Source organism: Sceloporus undulatus, chromosome 6 (genome assembly GCF_019175285.1).
Source record: "Sceloporus undulatus isolate JIND9_A2432 ecotype Alabama chromosome 6, SceUnd_v1.1, whole genome shotgun sequence".
In the NCBI taxonomy this organism is placed as follows: Eukaryota; Metazoa; Chordata; class Lepidosauria; order Squamata; family Phrynosomatidae; genus Sceloporus; species Sceloporus undulatus.
The window spans coordinates 106,090,839-106,107,547 of record NC_056527.1 but is presented as its reverse complement, the minus strand read 5'-3'; the positions used below and the strand labels follow the sequence as shown (position 1 = coordinate 106,107,547).

General features: G+C 41.3%; 1 protein-coding gene across 1 annotated transcript in view; it reads right to left on the bottom strand.

Moving 5' to 3' along the window:
- Positions 1-16,709, bottom strand: part of CACNG8 (calcium voltage-gated channel auxiliary subunit gamma 8) — a 33,209-nt gene that overhangs the window by 3,285 nt on the left and 13,215 nt on the right. Inside the window, exons 3-4 of the mRNA XM_042477628.1 lie at positions 10,961-11,044; positions 940-1,080 (exon numbers count right to left, since the gene is read on the bottom strand). Of these exons, the coding sequence (XP_042333562.1) occupies positions 940-1,080; positions 10,961-11,044 (225 nt within the window). The remainder of the gene's footprint in view (positions 1-939; positions 1,081-10,960; positions 11,045-16,709) is intronic.

Below are 16,709 nucleotides of genomic sequence, written 5' to 3'. Positions count from 1 at the left end.
ACCTTCTGTCCATGAGGAATTTCAAAATGTTCTCCATTTTGAGGATGACTAAGAAGCATGAATTTACATTTCTATGAGTGTTTTCAGTTTTTATTTGGGAATGTCCTCTGTTTTTCTTGAATGTCTTACATTTTGTGGTGTCTTGTCCTCCTTTGCGGTTATGACATCTGGTCACTCTGGGGATATGTGAAGAGCCACTCACATGTCACAGGTACCTGCCCAGTATGGCTCACCCCTGTGATTTCCCTCAGCACAATTTTATTAACTTACTCCTGACAAAGTCCTTGTGTCATCTAGGGTGGTGCTTCTCAGGCTATCTCTCGATAGGGACCACAGGTTATTGTTTTCAATTGTGCCAAGAATTGGCACCATATGTGTGCCTATTGGATGCAGTTGTTCTTTTCTTTCCTGGAAATTTCCCAGGGACTGGCAGCTGACGACTCAGGAACTGGTACTGATACAGGACCATCAATTTGAGTAGCATTTTGAGCAGCAGGCATGGAAGACAAATGCACTAACTCTTTTTAAGTCAGTACCCCCCCAAAGTAATTTTTTGGGGAGAAAACCCCTCTTTGGCATATGCCACCCTCACTCCAAATCTGCCAGAATTGTCCCCCATAGCTCGTTGAGGGCATTAAAAAATGATAGGAGGTGTAGAGGTAGGTATAACCCTCCAAGATCTGGCAGGATATCTGTACATAGATCTCAGAAAGTTGGCTGTTTCTGTTTTGAGGTCTGCAACCAGGACTCATTTCCATGCAACAGCTTCCTAAGTTGCAGACCAGAACTCATATTTATGTTAATATTGAAATGGCTTCTTGTGTCTTATTTCTCATCATTAACAGCAGAAGAAGCTTGAAGAGCAGAATGGAAACTGCATAGACCAAATCTGCTTTATAACTGTTACTGCAAAATCTAGGGCTTTGTCACACCACTCACCTGCAGCAACGAATAGGATGCCAGCACCAAGGATAATGTTGCGCTTAGACTTGTAGACACGACTCGCAGCTACGCAGAATCCTCCCAGTAACAGCAAAATAGCACTTAGAATGGGAAAGATGCTTGAGGCCCGTACCACACCTGGGGGGGGGGAGACACATTTCTACTGTTATAAAGCAGAAGATAGCAAATATCCAGGAGCAGAGTTTTCCATGTCCAGAAGTATAATGGCAAGGATACTGTCCTGGGCTGTCTTGATATGCTAGACTTCTACATGTTGAGAATTAAAAATAAATAAATAAATAAATAAATAAATCTGTATACAGACAAATATTAAAACACATACTTGCACTCTCAAATGGTGAAGTCCAGCAATAGCTATTCCACATCATTCAGCTATGCTGTGATTTACAGAAGTGCTTTAACCAATCATGACCTCCCTTGAGTTAATTTAATTTGTATACCGAATTATGCTGATTGTAACAGGTTAGAGCTACAGACAGCACATGGTAAGTATTTGTGAAACAATATCACAAGGGTCCAGGGACCTGAACTCAGTGCTATCAAATTCTAGGATCTGTAGTTTTGTGAGATATTTAGCCTTCTCTATCAGAAACCTCAAAATTCCAGGATTCCATAGCTTGAGCCATGGGAGTTAAAGTGGTGTCAAACTGCATATTTCTGCAGTGCAGATGCAGCCCTAAAGTTACTTAGCTGCACTACAGAAGCCAAGATAGTGATCTGACTGGGGCATGGACCATGAAACAGGGACTCTGCCTGTTAAGCAGGAACAATTGGAACATATGAGAGAGATTTCTAGAGTAGAAAAGTAGATTTACGTATTATGCTCAAACGACTTAATCCTAACTCAACCAAATCAGATTGGATTTTTACAGGGACAACCAGAGAACTCTCTTGCCTTTAGGGTTCACATCTATTCCAAAATGTTATCTTCAGTTTCTCAACAGTGCAGACACTGGAAAGGAGGAAGGCAAAGGCAGCACTATTTCAGAGTTGTCAGTGTGTGTGTGTGTGTGTGTGTGTGTGTGTTTAATAAGGGGCAACTGTACCCCTTCCTCCTTTTCCCGCCTCCCTTCTGAAAAATGCCAGGAACATTTTGTCAAACTTATGTAATTATAAATACTCACAGGCAAAGAGTGGAGGGAACTGATTTACCAGAAAGTGAAGAGAGGAAGAGAACCATAAGAGCAGCTGGCCAGAAAATTATTTTAATTCATAAATGCTTGGCTGGCAAATGTTTAATTAAAAAGAAGAGAGTGGAAGTACTGTAAAAAAAATATTAGCATGAACTTAAATTTCAGGACAAGGCTAAACCCTTGGATTCAGATTTTGATAGGGGACAACCAAGCATGTAGAAGTTGTCTTTGTCACCTCTTCCTTTTGACAGCAGTCCCATGGTTGGGGGATCTGGCTGAAATGTGGTTGACATAGGTGCCCCCCAAATCAGGCCAGGTCACTCTCTGTGCGTACTGTACTAGGTTGGCAGATCTCAGAAGCTGGTCCCCAGTCTCCAGTTTTCAAGGGTCATCTCCAGGAGCGAACTGAGGATGAAAATTCTCCTGCTTTTTGGAGGGGGGGGGGACTCAGCTCCAGGGAAGATGAAAGGGCTTTGTGCAAACCTGCAAATTAGCAAGGAGAGCAGCAGTTTGCTACAGTTTGCAAAGCTTAACTGATTTGTTGCTGCAGCTTGCAAAGATTGGGGATTGGGGAGTCACATTTAAAATAGCATCTGGCCCATTTAGCTAAACAGCCCATTTTCTATCTTACTGTTCAGACAGAAAATATACAAAACTCCAGGCAAGAGGAAAGGGCTTTGTGCAAACCTTCAGCTCAGCCAAGGGAGTAGGAGAATGCTAGAGTTTACAAAGTTTAATTAATTTGTTGTTGCAGCTTGCAAAGACTTGTGTGGGCTGGTGCTCTACGTATTTAGATAAAATCTTGATCTGGAAAACAGCCCATTTATCTCAGACCAAGACGTCTTAGTTTGACACACTTTTTCTCTGAATTATAAACTATGAACTACTATGGTTGGAATTTAATAACATCAACAGGGGCCAGCCTTCAATCTCAGGTGTTGGATCAGAAACTTCAGGGCCTGGAACAATCTTGAACTGGCACTGGCAGCCCCAAGTAAAGTCCTTCTGCCAAGAGAAGGATGATCCTGGGCTGACCCCCCCAAACTATAGTTATTCTATCAGTCCTTAGGAAAAATGAGATGGCTGCCCCAGACAGAAGATCAGGGGTGAGTAAAGTGCAGTCCCGGGATCCTGTCTGGCCCTCCAAGGCTGTTTTGTGGCTCTCAGCCCATCCAGAATGGCCAAAAGAAAACTGGCGAATTGTCTCTTTTGGAAACCTTTAGGAATAGCAATTGACCTTTTTAAAAGGTTGCAGTGAAATGTTGGAGAACATTCTTTAGCATCACATACAGGCAGAACCCAGCTTGGATAACGTGTGTTTTGGCTCCTTGTTTCTGGGACTCTTTCCCTAAGCAGACTCACTTGGTGCCAACCCTAATTTCATTCAGATATCAGATATAGCCTCTAATTCTCTTGGGGACCTAAGCTAGAGGTTTTGTTTTTCCCAGGCTGTGCAGTAGTGACATGGGAAAACAGACAACACCTACAAGAAGTCTATTTCTCCAATACCCTATTTCCCTACAGCTTTTATCTTTGTTACACCTGCATTGGGATTCTGGCAAAAGATTCTCCAAGACTTTTAATGTCTGAATCTCTGATGCAGAGTTTTTAGTCAAATATTTTATGGTTCTTAGCGTGTATTTGTCATTTTGCAAACTTTCCCCCCAGGCATTTTGAATTAAAGGGTGATAGAGAAATTTTGGAGGAGACAGAATGATGTGTTTTGAGTATCACAGTGGGATAACAGAGGTCATATCGCATTTCAAAAGAAAGATGAAAGGCAATGAGACAGAAGTGGCTCCTGGCTTACCTTCCCGCGGCACGCCTATGAAGTACTTTGGCTCTACTGCTGAGGGAGATGATTGTAAATGCATGGCGTTTGTCCTGCTGGAAAAATCCATTTGGCAAAAGGCACACATCTATGACCAGCCTTCGACATCATGCAGGAAGGTAAGCCAGAAGTGCTTCTGTCACGCTGCCTTTCGTTTCTCTTTTGAAATGTGATAAAGCCCAGGTGTTCATATGCTTGTGTGTGAGTGTATGGGCAAGACACACTCTCTCAGGCATTATCGGTACAGTACAGGCCAAAAGCCCTCCCTCCTTGCTCTGGCAGCATCCTGCTGGGATAACACACAGCTCAAACCATGGTTCTGATGTGAACAGTCCGGACAAATTCTGGCACGTACAGCACCAGAACTTAATATAACAAACCTAGGCCCTGTACAGACTGGCAAAAAGCGCTGGCCTGTGGGCAGAGTCAGGGCTGCACGTCCCCATGTTTAATGTCTTAACGCTGCTGCCAAAGTGCCATTTTGGCACATGCCAATCCACACGGCACACACCATGAGGAAGTACCTCTGGTGCTGCGTTCAAATGGTGCAGCACCAAAGGGGCGTCACCTCACCGTGCAGCAGCTGTGGCGCCCCTTCAAGGGCACAAAAGGAACTGCTTGGGGTGGCTTCTTTTTGTGCTCTATAGAGGCTGGATCAGTGGTGCGGCATGCGGTTGCTGCAGCACCAATCTGGCCAGTAATGGGGTGGCTACATGCCACCCCAAAGGGGCGGTCTGTACAGCCCCTTAGTATAGCAAGCTTAATGTGAATTTTAAAACCTTACATCTTACTCCAGCTCTTCTGGGAAAACCTGGAGTCCTCTGATCCTGAGCCAGTGTGGCTGTCTGAATGCATGTCCTGCTGAGCCACCTGGCATGTCTGCTGCTACTGTGAGTCACTCTCTCTGAGGTCAGAACAAGGCACCCAGCTGTGTGATCATTGCCAGGATTGACCTCCTACCATATCACACCCATACAGAATCCTTAGTAATGTTTTTTGTGCTAATTTACCCATAAATCGCAATTTCCATCTATCACTGAAGGTAACGGTAATAGCTGTGACATAAACAACTAGCAAAATTAAAATTATGCATTTAAATTATAGTATCATATGCACAACATAAACGTGCTTGCATATCCAGTGGTCCCTTGTTATCTGCTGGGGTTTGGTTCCAAGACCCCCTGTGGGTACCAAAACCCATGGATGCTCAAGCCCCATTAAATACAATTGGGTAGCAAAATGGTGTCCCTTATTTTAAAAAAAAAAATGGAAAAATTAAGGTTTGCTATTTGGAATTTATGCTCCATCCATCAATAGGGATGGCTGACTGTACATAGTTACATGTAATTAAACTGATTTTTTTAAAAAAAATGTGATGTTTTTAAAGATATATATATATATATATATATATATTAAAAATAATAATTTTGAAATATCAAATTTTATTTTAAATAAAATAAAAAGCCTCATCCCACTCACACCATCTCTTCCGCATTATAAAGAGATTTAGGACAATGATACAGCTCTTTTCTATGTCTGAGGAGCAGTGGTATCACCCTCCCTCAGGGTATCACCTGGTGAAGTCTGCACCCGCCACACTCCTCTAGTGATGCTACTGTCACTGGGCACATCCTTTTGACCTCAGAAGTGAGTGACCCATGGTGGTGTTGATGGATACAGTAGGTGGGTCAGTGGGACATGCATGCAGACAGCTTTCCTGGCACAGGAACAGAGGGCCAGGTAACTTTGGGAGGTTGGGACAGCTCTGTGACCAGATACTTAGGGCTGCCCCTGGAATATCCTGGCCAATGCAAACAAGCCTTCATCTTTAGAGGAGGGCAATGGCAAACATCTTCTGAAAAAGTCTTAGCAAGAAAACCCTCCGGATAGGGTCACTATAAATCAGAGTCAACTGTAAGGCACGTAACAGCAACAAATGCACATTTAAAAAAAAATAAAGAAATGTTCAGACTCTTTCCCTCTTTTTTTCTTCGTTGTGGCCTTTGGCTAAAAAGAGAATATGAAAGAATTGAACTGAATTGAATTATTTCTTCTCTCTCCCCCTTGCCTTTGGTAGCATGACCCTGAGATAAATTCATGATTTGGACATGAAACTGTTCTTGACTGGCCCCATCTCTTCATATAATGCAACAGCTTTACACATCTTAGGCACAGAGGAAACTGCCATGGGGATACAAATGCTGCCTTTGGAGAATGCAGAATTTCAAAAGTCTCTTCCTCTTCAAATGAAATGGTGAGACATTTCAACACTGTTGTTGCTCATATGGTGCGAATGATTTTTACACAAATTATGCAGGCTACTTTAAAGTGTAGTAGCACTGGATGGGGGCTTCACATAAATTCATAATAATCCTGTCCTTCTCACCCCTCTATGTATACACGTGCTGTACTTAACAAAAGGAAATATACTCATTTTTCACAGAGGTTTCTTGTGCAAACCATAGAGGAAGTGATGGAGGGGATGTGCCTATGTGGCATAGTGGTTTGAGTGTTGGGCTATGACTCTGGAGACCAAGGTTCAATTCCCTGCTTGGCATTGGAAACCCATTGAGTGACCTTGGGCAAGTCACAAGCTCTCAGCCTCAGAGGAAGGCAATGGCAAACCTCCTCTGAAGGTCTTACCAAGAATGACAATAGCAAACCTATGAACAAATCTTGCCATTATAGCATCGCCATAAGTCGGAAATGACTTGAAGGCCTACAGCAGCAGCAGCAACAACAACATATCCCTATTATTTCACCCTCATGCAGAAGGTGAAAACACTTGCTGTGGTTGCTGATTTTTCAGCAGGGCATCTCATCAGTAATCATTTTCTTAGCGGGTTTCTCCAGACAGGGCAAATGTGTCAGGAGGTTGCTGGAGGTTGTGGAATTTGGTGCCATAGATCTCTGGGTGCCTTATAAACATTCATATGACATTTCTATTGACCTGGGCGATATTCTGACAATTCGCGGTACCAGTGCAACATTTTATGGCTACCCTCAAGTGGGTTTCTTTTTAATTCCAAGTCATATCAAAGTAAAAAAAAAAATGAAGTCGAAGGCTTTCACAGCTGGCATCCATAGTTTTCTGTGGGGTTTTCAGGCTAAGTGACTGTATTCTGGAAGAATTTATTACTGACATTTTGCCTGCACATATGGCTGGCATCTTCAGAGGGCCGAAGATGCCAGCCACGGCTGCAGGCAAAATGCCAGGACTAAATTCTTTCAGGACACAGCCACATAGCCTGAAAAACCCACAGAATTTTTTTTAAAAAATCTTTCTCTTTTTCCCTTCTTTCTTTTCCTCTCAATTTTTTTTTTTAAAGTTATGGTGCATTAGTACATTTGTGAAATGGCTTTTTTGCACTACAACTAATAAAGGTGCATCTACACAGTAGAAATGATGCAGTTTGACACCACTTTAAGTGATGCAGTTCCATCCTTGGGATTTGTAGTTTTACAAGGTCTTTAGTCTTGTCTGCCAAAGAGTGCTGGTGCCTCATAAAACTACAAATCCCAAAAGTTTGTAGGATGGAGCCATGGCTGTTAATGTGGTGTCAAGTTGCATTGTTTCTATAGTGTTAGATGCACTCTGATGCTAAGAAAAATGTTTTTAACATTTCGGAGAAGGGAAGATGTGCCCTTCAAACCACAGGATGAATTCAGCAAACCAAATTCTGATTTTCAAAAACTTCTGGAACAGCTCCAGTGCAGATTCAAGAAATCACAGCAAACAGCTTTCCAAAAAATGGAACAAATGGATGCAGAGGCCACAATAACTGACAAAACCTGGCAAAATTCAAAGAACTATATCTTTTTTTCCCCTTGAGATCAGTCTGGAAGAGCTCTTTGAAAGTGAAAAATAAGGCTTTTTTGTTTCTTTGCATCGCTTGAAAATATTAGGGATTTAATTTTGAGAAGTCTAAATAGAGTGCCCCCTCAAGGCTTTAAGATCAGCTTCAGAGACTATATGATTTACTTCCATGAGATTTGCCTACAGTACACCCAAAGATAAAAGGAGGCTGATATTCCAACACAAGAAGCTAGCCTGGTGAAGATTTATGAACTTGCTGAAATGGACAAACTGACATTATTGATTAAGCACAAATCTTTGATAAGTGTGAAAAAGAATCAGAAGATGTTCATTGCTTTTTTGAGACCAAAGCTGCTCCCAAACTGCAGAAATAAAGCAGTTTGACACCACTCTAACTGCCATGGTGCAATGGTATGGAAGTCTGGGATTTGTGGTTTGGTAGTACCCCAGAGCCCTCTGACAGAGGAGGCTAAATATCTCACAAAACTACAAATCCTAGAATTCCATACCATGGAGTCTTGGCGGTTAAAGTGGTGTCAAACTGCTTTATTCCTGCAGTGTGGCAGCAACCAAAGATGGGGAAAATACATCAGTTTTAGGATTCATAAGATAGCAATACTCTGCTTACAGTAGAAATATGACTAGACTATCAGAATTTAAAAATATGTTAACGCAATTGTGAGTTGTGGTCTCTAGTTAAGCAAGGGAAGTCATTACACATAGTCTGCAGTTGTAGTTGTTTTTTGTTAGTATTCTTTGTTATGTGTGTACCTGTATTAGTTTTTGTACAGATGCTAGATGTTAGAATTAGGTTATTGTTGTGTTTGTATTTTATGGTATTTTGCTTTCCTGTATCATTGTTACTGAATACAGTTTTAAAATGTTGACATGTGTGTGTGTATAATTGTGTATTCTATATGAATATTTACACACACATTGAAAGATCAGTCTCAGAGACTCTCTGGTCCATTATTGTAAAGAACTGATGACAGGGTACCATGGACAGGGGCTTTTCAGCACCACAGTTGCCAAGTCTTGTGGAGCACCCAAAAATGGAATGAGCGGGTGCAGCGGCAACAACAACCAGAAAAACCTTGCAAAAACCTAAATCACGAGAACATACTCTTTTCTAGGTCAGTTTGGAAGATGCTATTGAAGCTGAACAATCTGGCAAATACTATATACAGTACCTTGTAGATCTGTTGTTGTTCCAATCATTTCTGACGTATGGCTACCCTAAGGCAACCCTATCATAGGATTTTCTTGGCAAGATTTGTTCAGGGGAGTTTCACCATTGGCTTCCCCTGAAACTGAGAGAGTGTGACTTGCCCAAAGTCACCCAGCGGGTTTCATGGCCAAGTGGGGAATCAGGGTTTTAATTCTAGAAACACTAAATAAATGCCTCCCCAGACTTTAAGATCAGCCCCACATACTCTCTGGTTCATCATTATAAAGATCTGATGGTAGGGTACCAGAGACAGGAGCTTTTCAGCAATGGCAAGGTTGTGGAATTCCCTTTGGGAAGGTTCAACAAAAATCTTCCCTTCTGGTAAAAAAATTACAATTAGAAAGTGGGAAAAAAAGGCACTTGTTGACTTCCCCAGAGGAGAGGTTTGTACAACTGTGGCACTGTTCACCAAGAAGACCTTGACCATGGGATCCATCAAATCAGATCCTTGCTGTGATTGACTTCTGCTCATTGTGCCATTCTGTTGTTGTTGTTGTGTGCCTTCAAGTCACTTCCAACTTATAGTGACCCTATGGTGAACCTATCATGGGGTTTTCTTGGCAAATTTCTTCAGAGGGGGTTGCCATTGCCATCCTCTGAAACTGAGAGAATGTGACTTGCCCAAGGTCACCCAGTGGGTTTCATGGCTAAGCGGGGATTGAAACCGCTACTGGTTTATAATGTTCTTGTGTACTTCTAGGGCTCTATTTGATTCTGGACTCCCTCTTTTATTGTTATTGTAATATATTTCTTTATTCTAACTTCATTCCGACTCTTTATTGTATTATTGACTTTGGTATTATTATTATTTTTACCTATCCATATATCCTTCTTTTTAACTTTTTACATAGTCTTACAGAGTGATTTATTAGTTTTGTTGCACTCTCTGTATTGCCTAGTGTGGTGTATCTATATAGTTCTATTATATTTTTATCCTTATTTTTATATATTTTACTCCCATGTTCTCTGATATAACTCTTATTTAGAATTTTACACAGAGTTTTATATAGAATTTTATTTTGTTTTTCTATTTTGTATTGTGATACTTTGAGACGGCCTACAGGCTAATCAATAAATATTGATTGATTGATAATATATTTCTTTAACTGCAAGCTGCTCTGGAAAATAAAGGATATACAGATGATCAGTCATTTCCCACTTTTCCGTAGCAGCTGGAAATCTAATTGATGATGGATGCTATCCTGACTCATAGCCAATACTTCTTGAAATCTCTAACCCTCTTATAAGAATGCTCCTTACGTCTTAAGTCACATGCACACATGTATATTTCTTTCCCATTTCCTTCTGATCACTGGTGTGCAATCAAAATTTACCAGCCTCTGCAAATATCACCAGATATCACTAACCCTTCCCTTTAAATAAGGAAATACAGGAGCTCTTTCAGGAATTTCAATTATATCTAGGGCAAGGAACAGCAGTATAGTCACTGTTGTTTTTGTCTTGCCCATTCAAGGCAATTAAATGACTGCAGAGCCCAAATTTGGCCTGAGTCAAAGAGTAGTTAGCATAATGATGACCGCAAAAGTGCTGGCCTGACCAACACAGGAAACTGCATGAACAGAAAGGGGAATTCTTAGCATTTCTGACTCTACAGCCACATCTGGCTGCTGTCTCTTTGTAACTTGTCACGAAGCACCAAAATGAAAAGCGCTCTTGCCCTCTGCAATATGACAGACCCGTCTGAGGAATCCCAGATGCTGAGCAGCAACAGCTTCTCTCTTGCAGCATGGCACCCCCACCCCATGCTTTGCGAAGAAACCACCAGATCTGAGAGCTGATACATCCTTTTTGATATGTCAGAGCTGCAGTCCATTCCTAGCTGAAACCCGAGGGCAGATTCTGTTATCTCAGCCTTAGTAATCTCTGAAACAAGAGGCTCCCTGGTATTCCAACCAATGGCTTGGTTTCCCTTGGTTACAGTGGAGACACAAGAGACGGGAATGAATAAGCCCCCTATTTATACGTACGTAGGAGGTATTCTGCGCTGTCGTGATCGTAGTCTGTGTCCTCTGGAAAATGGTTAATTTTTACACACACCCCTCGCTTCAGCCCTGGGATGAGAGAAAAACAAAAAAATGATCAGCATTCAAGATTTTAGGTTGGAGTGCCACTCTGATGCATTGCCCAGGAGGATTACCTACCACTCATCCAAGATTTTTCATGGCATACAAGTCTCCATCAAATCCCAAAGTTTAAAAAAAGCTCAGCGCTGGTCTAGCCACCCTGACAAGTTTCAAGCCAGGCCCTGTGGCAAAATGCTAGCCCAACAAACCATTCGAGGAACTGGAGATTACTGCATGGAGCCTTAGTGATGGTATTGAAGTGGAATTACAACCTCTGCGTTTTGCATGATTTCATCACTCATCCATTCCAAATCTGTTCTTATACTGTTATTATTGCATGATATCGCATTAACGAGAAATACCTGTCAATGCGAAATTGTGCAATAATAACAGTATAACAACAGATCAGCAATGCATGAGTAATGGCATTGTGCAAATTCCACTTCAATTCCATCACTACTAGCGCCTCATGCGGTAAGCGCCTCCTAAGACATTTTAATGTGGTGTTTTAAAATTGGTTTTAATTTTTTTGTAAATGTTTTTTAATTTGTTGTTGTGGACGCTGTCTTGGGTCCTTGCCTGGGAGAAAGGCGGCATATAAATACCGTACAATAAATAAGTAAATGGGGAACCTTCCTCAGTCCTTGAGTGGTAGAGGAGATATTAACATTGCCCATTCTGATATATGTACTCTTGGTAAATTCAGAAACATGACTGGGTAGTTGTGTAAGACCATATATAATACATGTAGAATGTGCCTGAAAAGGATAGTAAACTTTAATATGATAGTGTTGTGTTTTAAGTTTTTTATCACTTAGTTCATTAATTCTGTCTTGCTTTAATGTTGCTTTTAACTTTGGGTCCCATGTTGGGAAAGAGGCATGAAATTTATTTAATAAATAAATATTAGTCACAGAATTCCTAGCTATAATGGCCAGCGGACGTATCAGTTGGAAATTTCTAGGAGTTTCAAGTTTAAATAAAGAAAGGCAAAACACTTTTCCAAGTTCTGACTAGATGAGATGGATATGTGGTCTGTTTTTAACCATTGCACCTCCTGCTTCACCCCTCTACTAAACTTGCTGATTCCTATCTTCCGCATGCTATGGCTTAGAGAATTAGGTTTCTTCTACATGAGGGCTTTTAACCACAGTCAAAGCATTTATCAGTTAATTTGGAACTAAGGTCTCTTGCTGTGATTCCATCCATATTTACTAAAATCACAGAGCTTGAAAAGTGACTTTTAAAAGTAATTATCTACAGTCACAGTTTCAAGCTCCCTAGAAGTAGTTAGTTATAGTTGGAGTTGTGATGATTAAAAACAACTCTTTAATTTTGTGTTTACATAGACTGTGATATAGGATCTCGATTGCTGTAATTGAAAATACAGTAAACATTATAAAGTTCTGTTTTGGTGCAAATACAAAATAAATGTTTTAAAGATGAAGCAAGTATTGAAAATGTAATGTGGTAAAAAAATTGTGTTGCAGAACATGCAGTAATGGAGAAACAAGCAGCTAATGCATGTTAAATCCTGCAAGTCAACCATTTGATGAATGTAATCTGCCCAACCATTTCCTCTCCTGATTTGCAGAGTTTTAGCCATTCTGAAAAGGAATCTATGGGTTCAGTAGTCAGGAAGAGCAATTGTGGTAGCAAAGTGAGGAAATGCAGGGCAAGTAACATGGAACAGAAGGAGTTCCCCAACCTCATCACCAGTTGCTTCATAGACCACAGACCCTTCCTTCCCAGCAGCTGGATCAATACCAGAAAAGCTGGTGGACCATCACAAATCACGATGCTCAGTCACGGTACAAGACAGGATTTCCTCTCAATGCAAATAGCAACTTTGGTGTGTGTGTGCGTGTGTGATTTTTGCCAGGATTGTAGAAGGAGAGAAAAGGATGAACCTTGCCTACTGCAGTACTAATATTTATCAGTGCTATACCCCTCAGCAACTCTTGGTTCAGTTTTTTAAAGTCTGTTAAGTTTTTATGATGCACATCTGTTTGGCCCTGGAATGATATGAGGACTGCAGATGAAACAATGGAATGTAACAACTTGGCAGTGATGCTGCCTGGATTCTCCCAAAAATCTATGAGAGATACAGGTTGGATGTGTCTCTGAACAAAGATGCCCAGATATGGTCAGGTAGTTACAAACACCAGCATTTTGCATGTCTACACACCCTATGCTGATTTACCATTTTATGCTTTACCTTTCTCCACATGCCATTCATTAACTAGGTACCTGCAGGAATCACCTGGAAAATACATCTAAATCCACATTTTGTTTCCTTGTCCATTTGAGTATCCCTTTCTGGGAGTTGCCTAGTTCCTATAAGAATGCAGTCCCTGTAAAAACAACAACAACAACACTTTGTGCAACTCCTTTTGCCTTCAGATGGTCAGTGAAAGTCAAATCAAGACTCAGCCAGGTTACAGAATCCCAACTGTGCACCTACCTGCAAGCTGCTTTGGGGAATTATGTTTCAAATTAGCTAGACCTATGTATTTTATTTTTGAAATCCATTAGCTATTTCTGTATGCCTCTCTGCTGGTACTTTAATACATATACTCAGCTGGTGCCGGGAGTTGATATTAGTTCTTTTTATCCAGTCTGAAGGCTGACCTGACCCATGTAATGGAGCGTGTGTCTAAACACTGGGGTTTTAACAAATTTAATGGAAGCTTTGGAAAAGCTTTGGCATGGCATAAACCTCAGTTCATACATGCTCAGATTATAAATTATTAAATATTAAAGAAGATTAATTAAATACATGGGTGATGATAGCTTACAGTTTAGAAATATAGACAAACAGATCCTTGGAGTCTGTCTTGCCTTCAAGGTTGGAGGTGCAAGCACATCACTTGTCAGCGTGAGTGAAGGAAAGGATGTCAGTTTTGGAGAAAACAGCATGTGAAAGCACCTGAATTTGCCCAGCAGTATGGAGATGAGCAGGAGGAAGAGAACAGGAGGCACAGCGTCTGCAGCCTTGTTCAAGACATCGCAGCATTTAGACTTAAGGCACAGTTTCCGGGTGAAAACCTGGGCTCTCTGATTGAGTCTTGTGTGGGCAACGTGGCAGCCTGTTTGCTGTTATGTGGGTAGGGTGAGGAATTCAGGAGTGAGAGACTGCTTCATGTTAATAACGTATATTTATTTAGAGCCACTCTAAAGCTTGTCTTGACAGGCAGACTGTGTGGAAGGCTGGCTTGTAGACTGCAGCAAACCCATCCACACCTAAGTAGTGGGAATGGGAATAACCTTCCGCAGGATCCCTGATCAACTGTGGAATAGTATGTGGAATAGAACTACATCTGGCCACAGCATGTGGAATAGAACTACATCTGCCATAGCATGTGGAATAGAACTACATCTGCCATAGCATGTGGAATAGAACTACATCTGGCCACAGCATGTGGAATAGAACTACATCTGCCATAGCATGTGGAATAGAACTACATCTGGCCATTCTCCAAGCACTGGTCTTACTATAGAGCTGCTGCATCTCTCCCATGGCTATTCCATGCTTGGTGGAAGGCTGGAGGATAGGCTAGGAAAAGTGTCTAGCTAAAACCCTGTAGCCAGATGCAACGTAATTACATCATTTGTTAAGTTCTTCTGGGATACTCATATAATAATTTTGTGTCTGATTACAGGGATATAGCCAGATATTCCTCTGATCTCCCCCTGCTTGTCACCAGGCATGGAATGGATGTGGTGGGTGGGTGTTGCGTTCTCTACAGTAAATGTGGGAGGAAACTTTGATCAGTACAGAGGGCAGAGGGGAATACAGTGCGTCCTCGCCTTACACGGGGATTCGTTCTGGATCCCTCTGCGTAAGGCAAATTCCGCCTATGCTCAAGCCCCATTGTAAACAATGGGGCTCGTGCACGGCGGCGCGGTGGATTAAGAAAACATTATTGAAGCTTTTCAGAATTTACTGTGCTTTTAGTTAGAGGCTTCCTCTTTCTGCCTTTGTCTCCTGTTTACCCTTGGTCAGCTTCTGTTCCCCATTAGGACAAGGACATTTGATTACTGTTTTCTTCTCCTTTTGTTTTTTGCCTCTCTTATCATTAACATTATTTTACAAATAAAGTAATAAAAAATCCTCAAGTATTTAAATCAGTCTTAAATTTAGTCTTAAATCATGAGAAGAAATTAGTATCAAAATAAGGAGTAGGGCATGAATAACTGAAAGGCAGTTAAAAGTTTCCTTCAGTGATGCTGATGTTGCATTGCACAGGTAGCATTTAGAGGCAGAAGCTGCAACAAGAAACCTCTAATTAAAGTTGCAGGGGAACTTGGATTAATTGGCCTTTATAGAAAGATCTTAGCCATAACAGCAGGCATTGCTGGGTAAAACAGATCTACATTCAGTGCCATGTGGATTAACCATTTGAATTCTGCTTTCAGGTAATTGGGACAAAAATAACTCAGCAGTACAAAAAGACCCAATTGTGGAAGCAAATCGGTGTGCTAAACATTTTCTTCAGACTTCTTGACTGTAAGGTTGTGTCCTCTGGCACTGGCCAAAGGTAGGAATGATACAGCCATCTAGATGGTTGTTGAACTACAAGTCCAAACTCAGCTTTCCATGGTCTATGCTGGGTAGGGCTGCCTAGGCGTATAATAATAATAATAATAATAATAATAATAATAATAATAATAATAATAATAATAATAATATTTATTTGTATACCGCCCTGTGGCGAACCAATCCGGGCGGTTGACAACAGTGAATTATAACAGAGTAAAATATAAAATTAAAAACATTATAATCCCTCCCCTCCTTATAAAAGTATTAAAAAATATGACAGATTAAAAACACAATATCAAAACATAAAATATAGTTAAAACAAACTAAAAACCCTGGTGTCCCTCTGGAGATCCTCAACCATCACTGAAGATGGGGCCACGAGAGGAAAGAGGGGATCAGGGAGCCCAGGCCGGGATGGTTAATCTGGAAAGGCCTGCCGGAAGAGATCCGTCTTGACAGCTTTTTTAAAGCTGTGTAATGATGTCAACTGACGGATCTCATTCGGCAGGTCGTTCCAGAGTTTGGGGGCGACAGCAGAAAATGCCCTCTGGGAGGTCGCTGCAAGCCTAGATTTTAGAGGCTGCAGTAAGTTCCTCCCAGAGGACCGGAGAGCGCGGGGAGGATTATACGGGAGGAGGCAACAATTCACAATTCCCCAACTATAGTGGTGTATATGTACCAACAGACCCAGTTCTGTGGCCCCTGAAGCCCCCCAAGAGACCTCCGATCCCCCTGACCTCCTTATTTTAAAAAATGAGACTAATTTCCCAGCCAAAATATGCCCCTCTAACAGCCACAGAAATGTGGTGGTTTCTTTCCCGTCTACTGCCTCAAATACTCCAAAAATGAAAACAGCAGCCTTTGGGGGAACCAAACCTGAAAGTGATGTTTCATCACTTGTCCCAGAAATTACTGCTGACAGGGGAGCATGCAGGAACCTCTATCACTCACTCATTTCTGTCTTACTGGATATTGCCTCCATTAAGGACTTGACTCTTTATAGGCATTTGCCATTTGCTCCAATTTGGTGTAAAATCCTCTGTCCTCCTACATTTATTTTCCACCAGATTTTCCACTTCAACAAAAAGTGTTTATGTTCTTAGCTGTCAC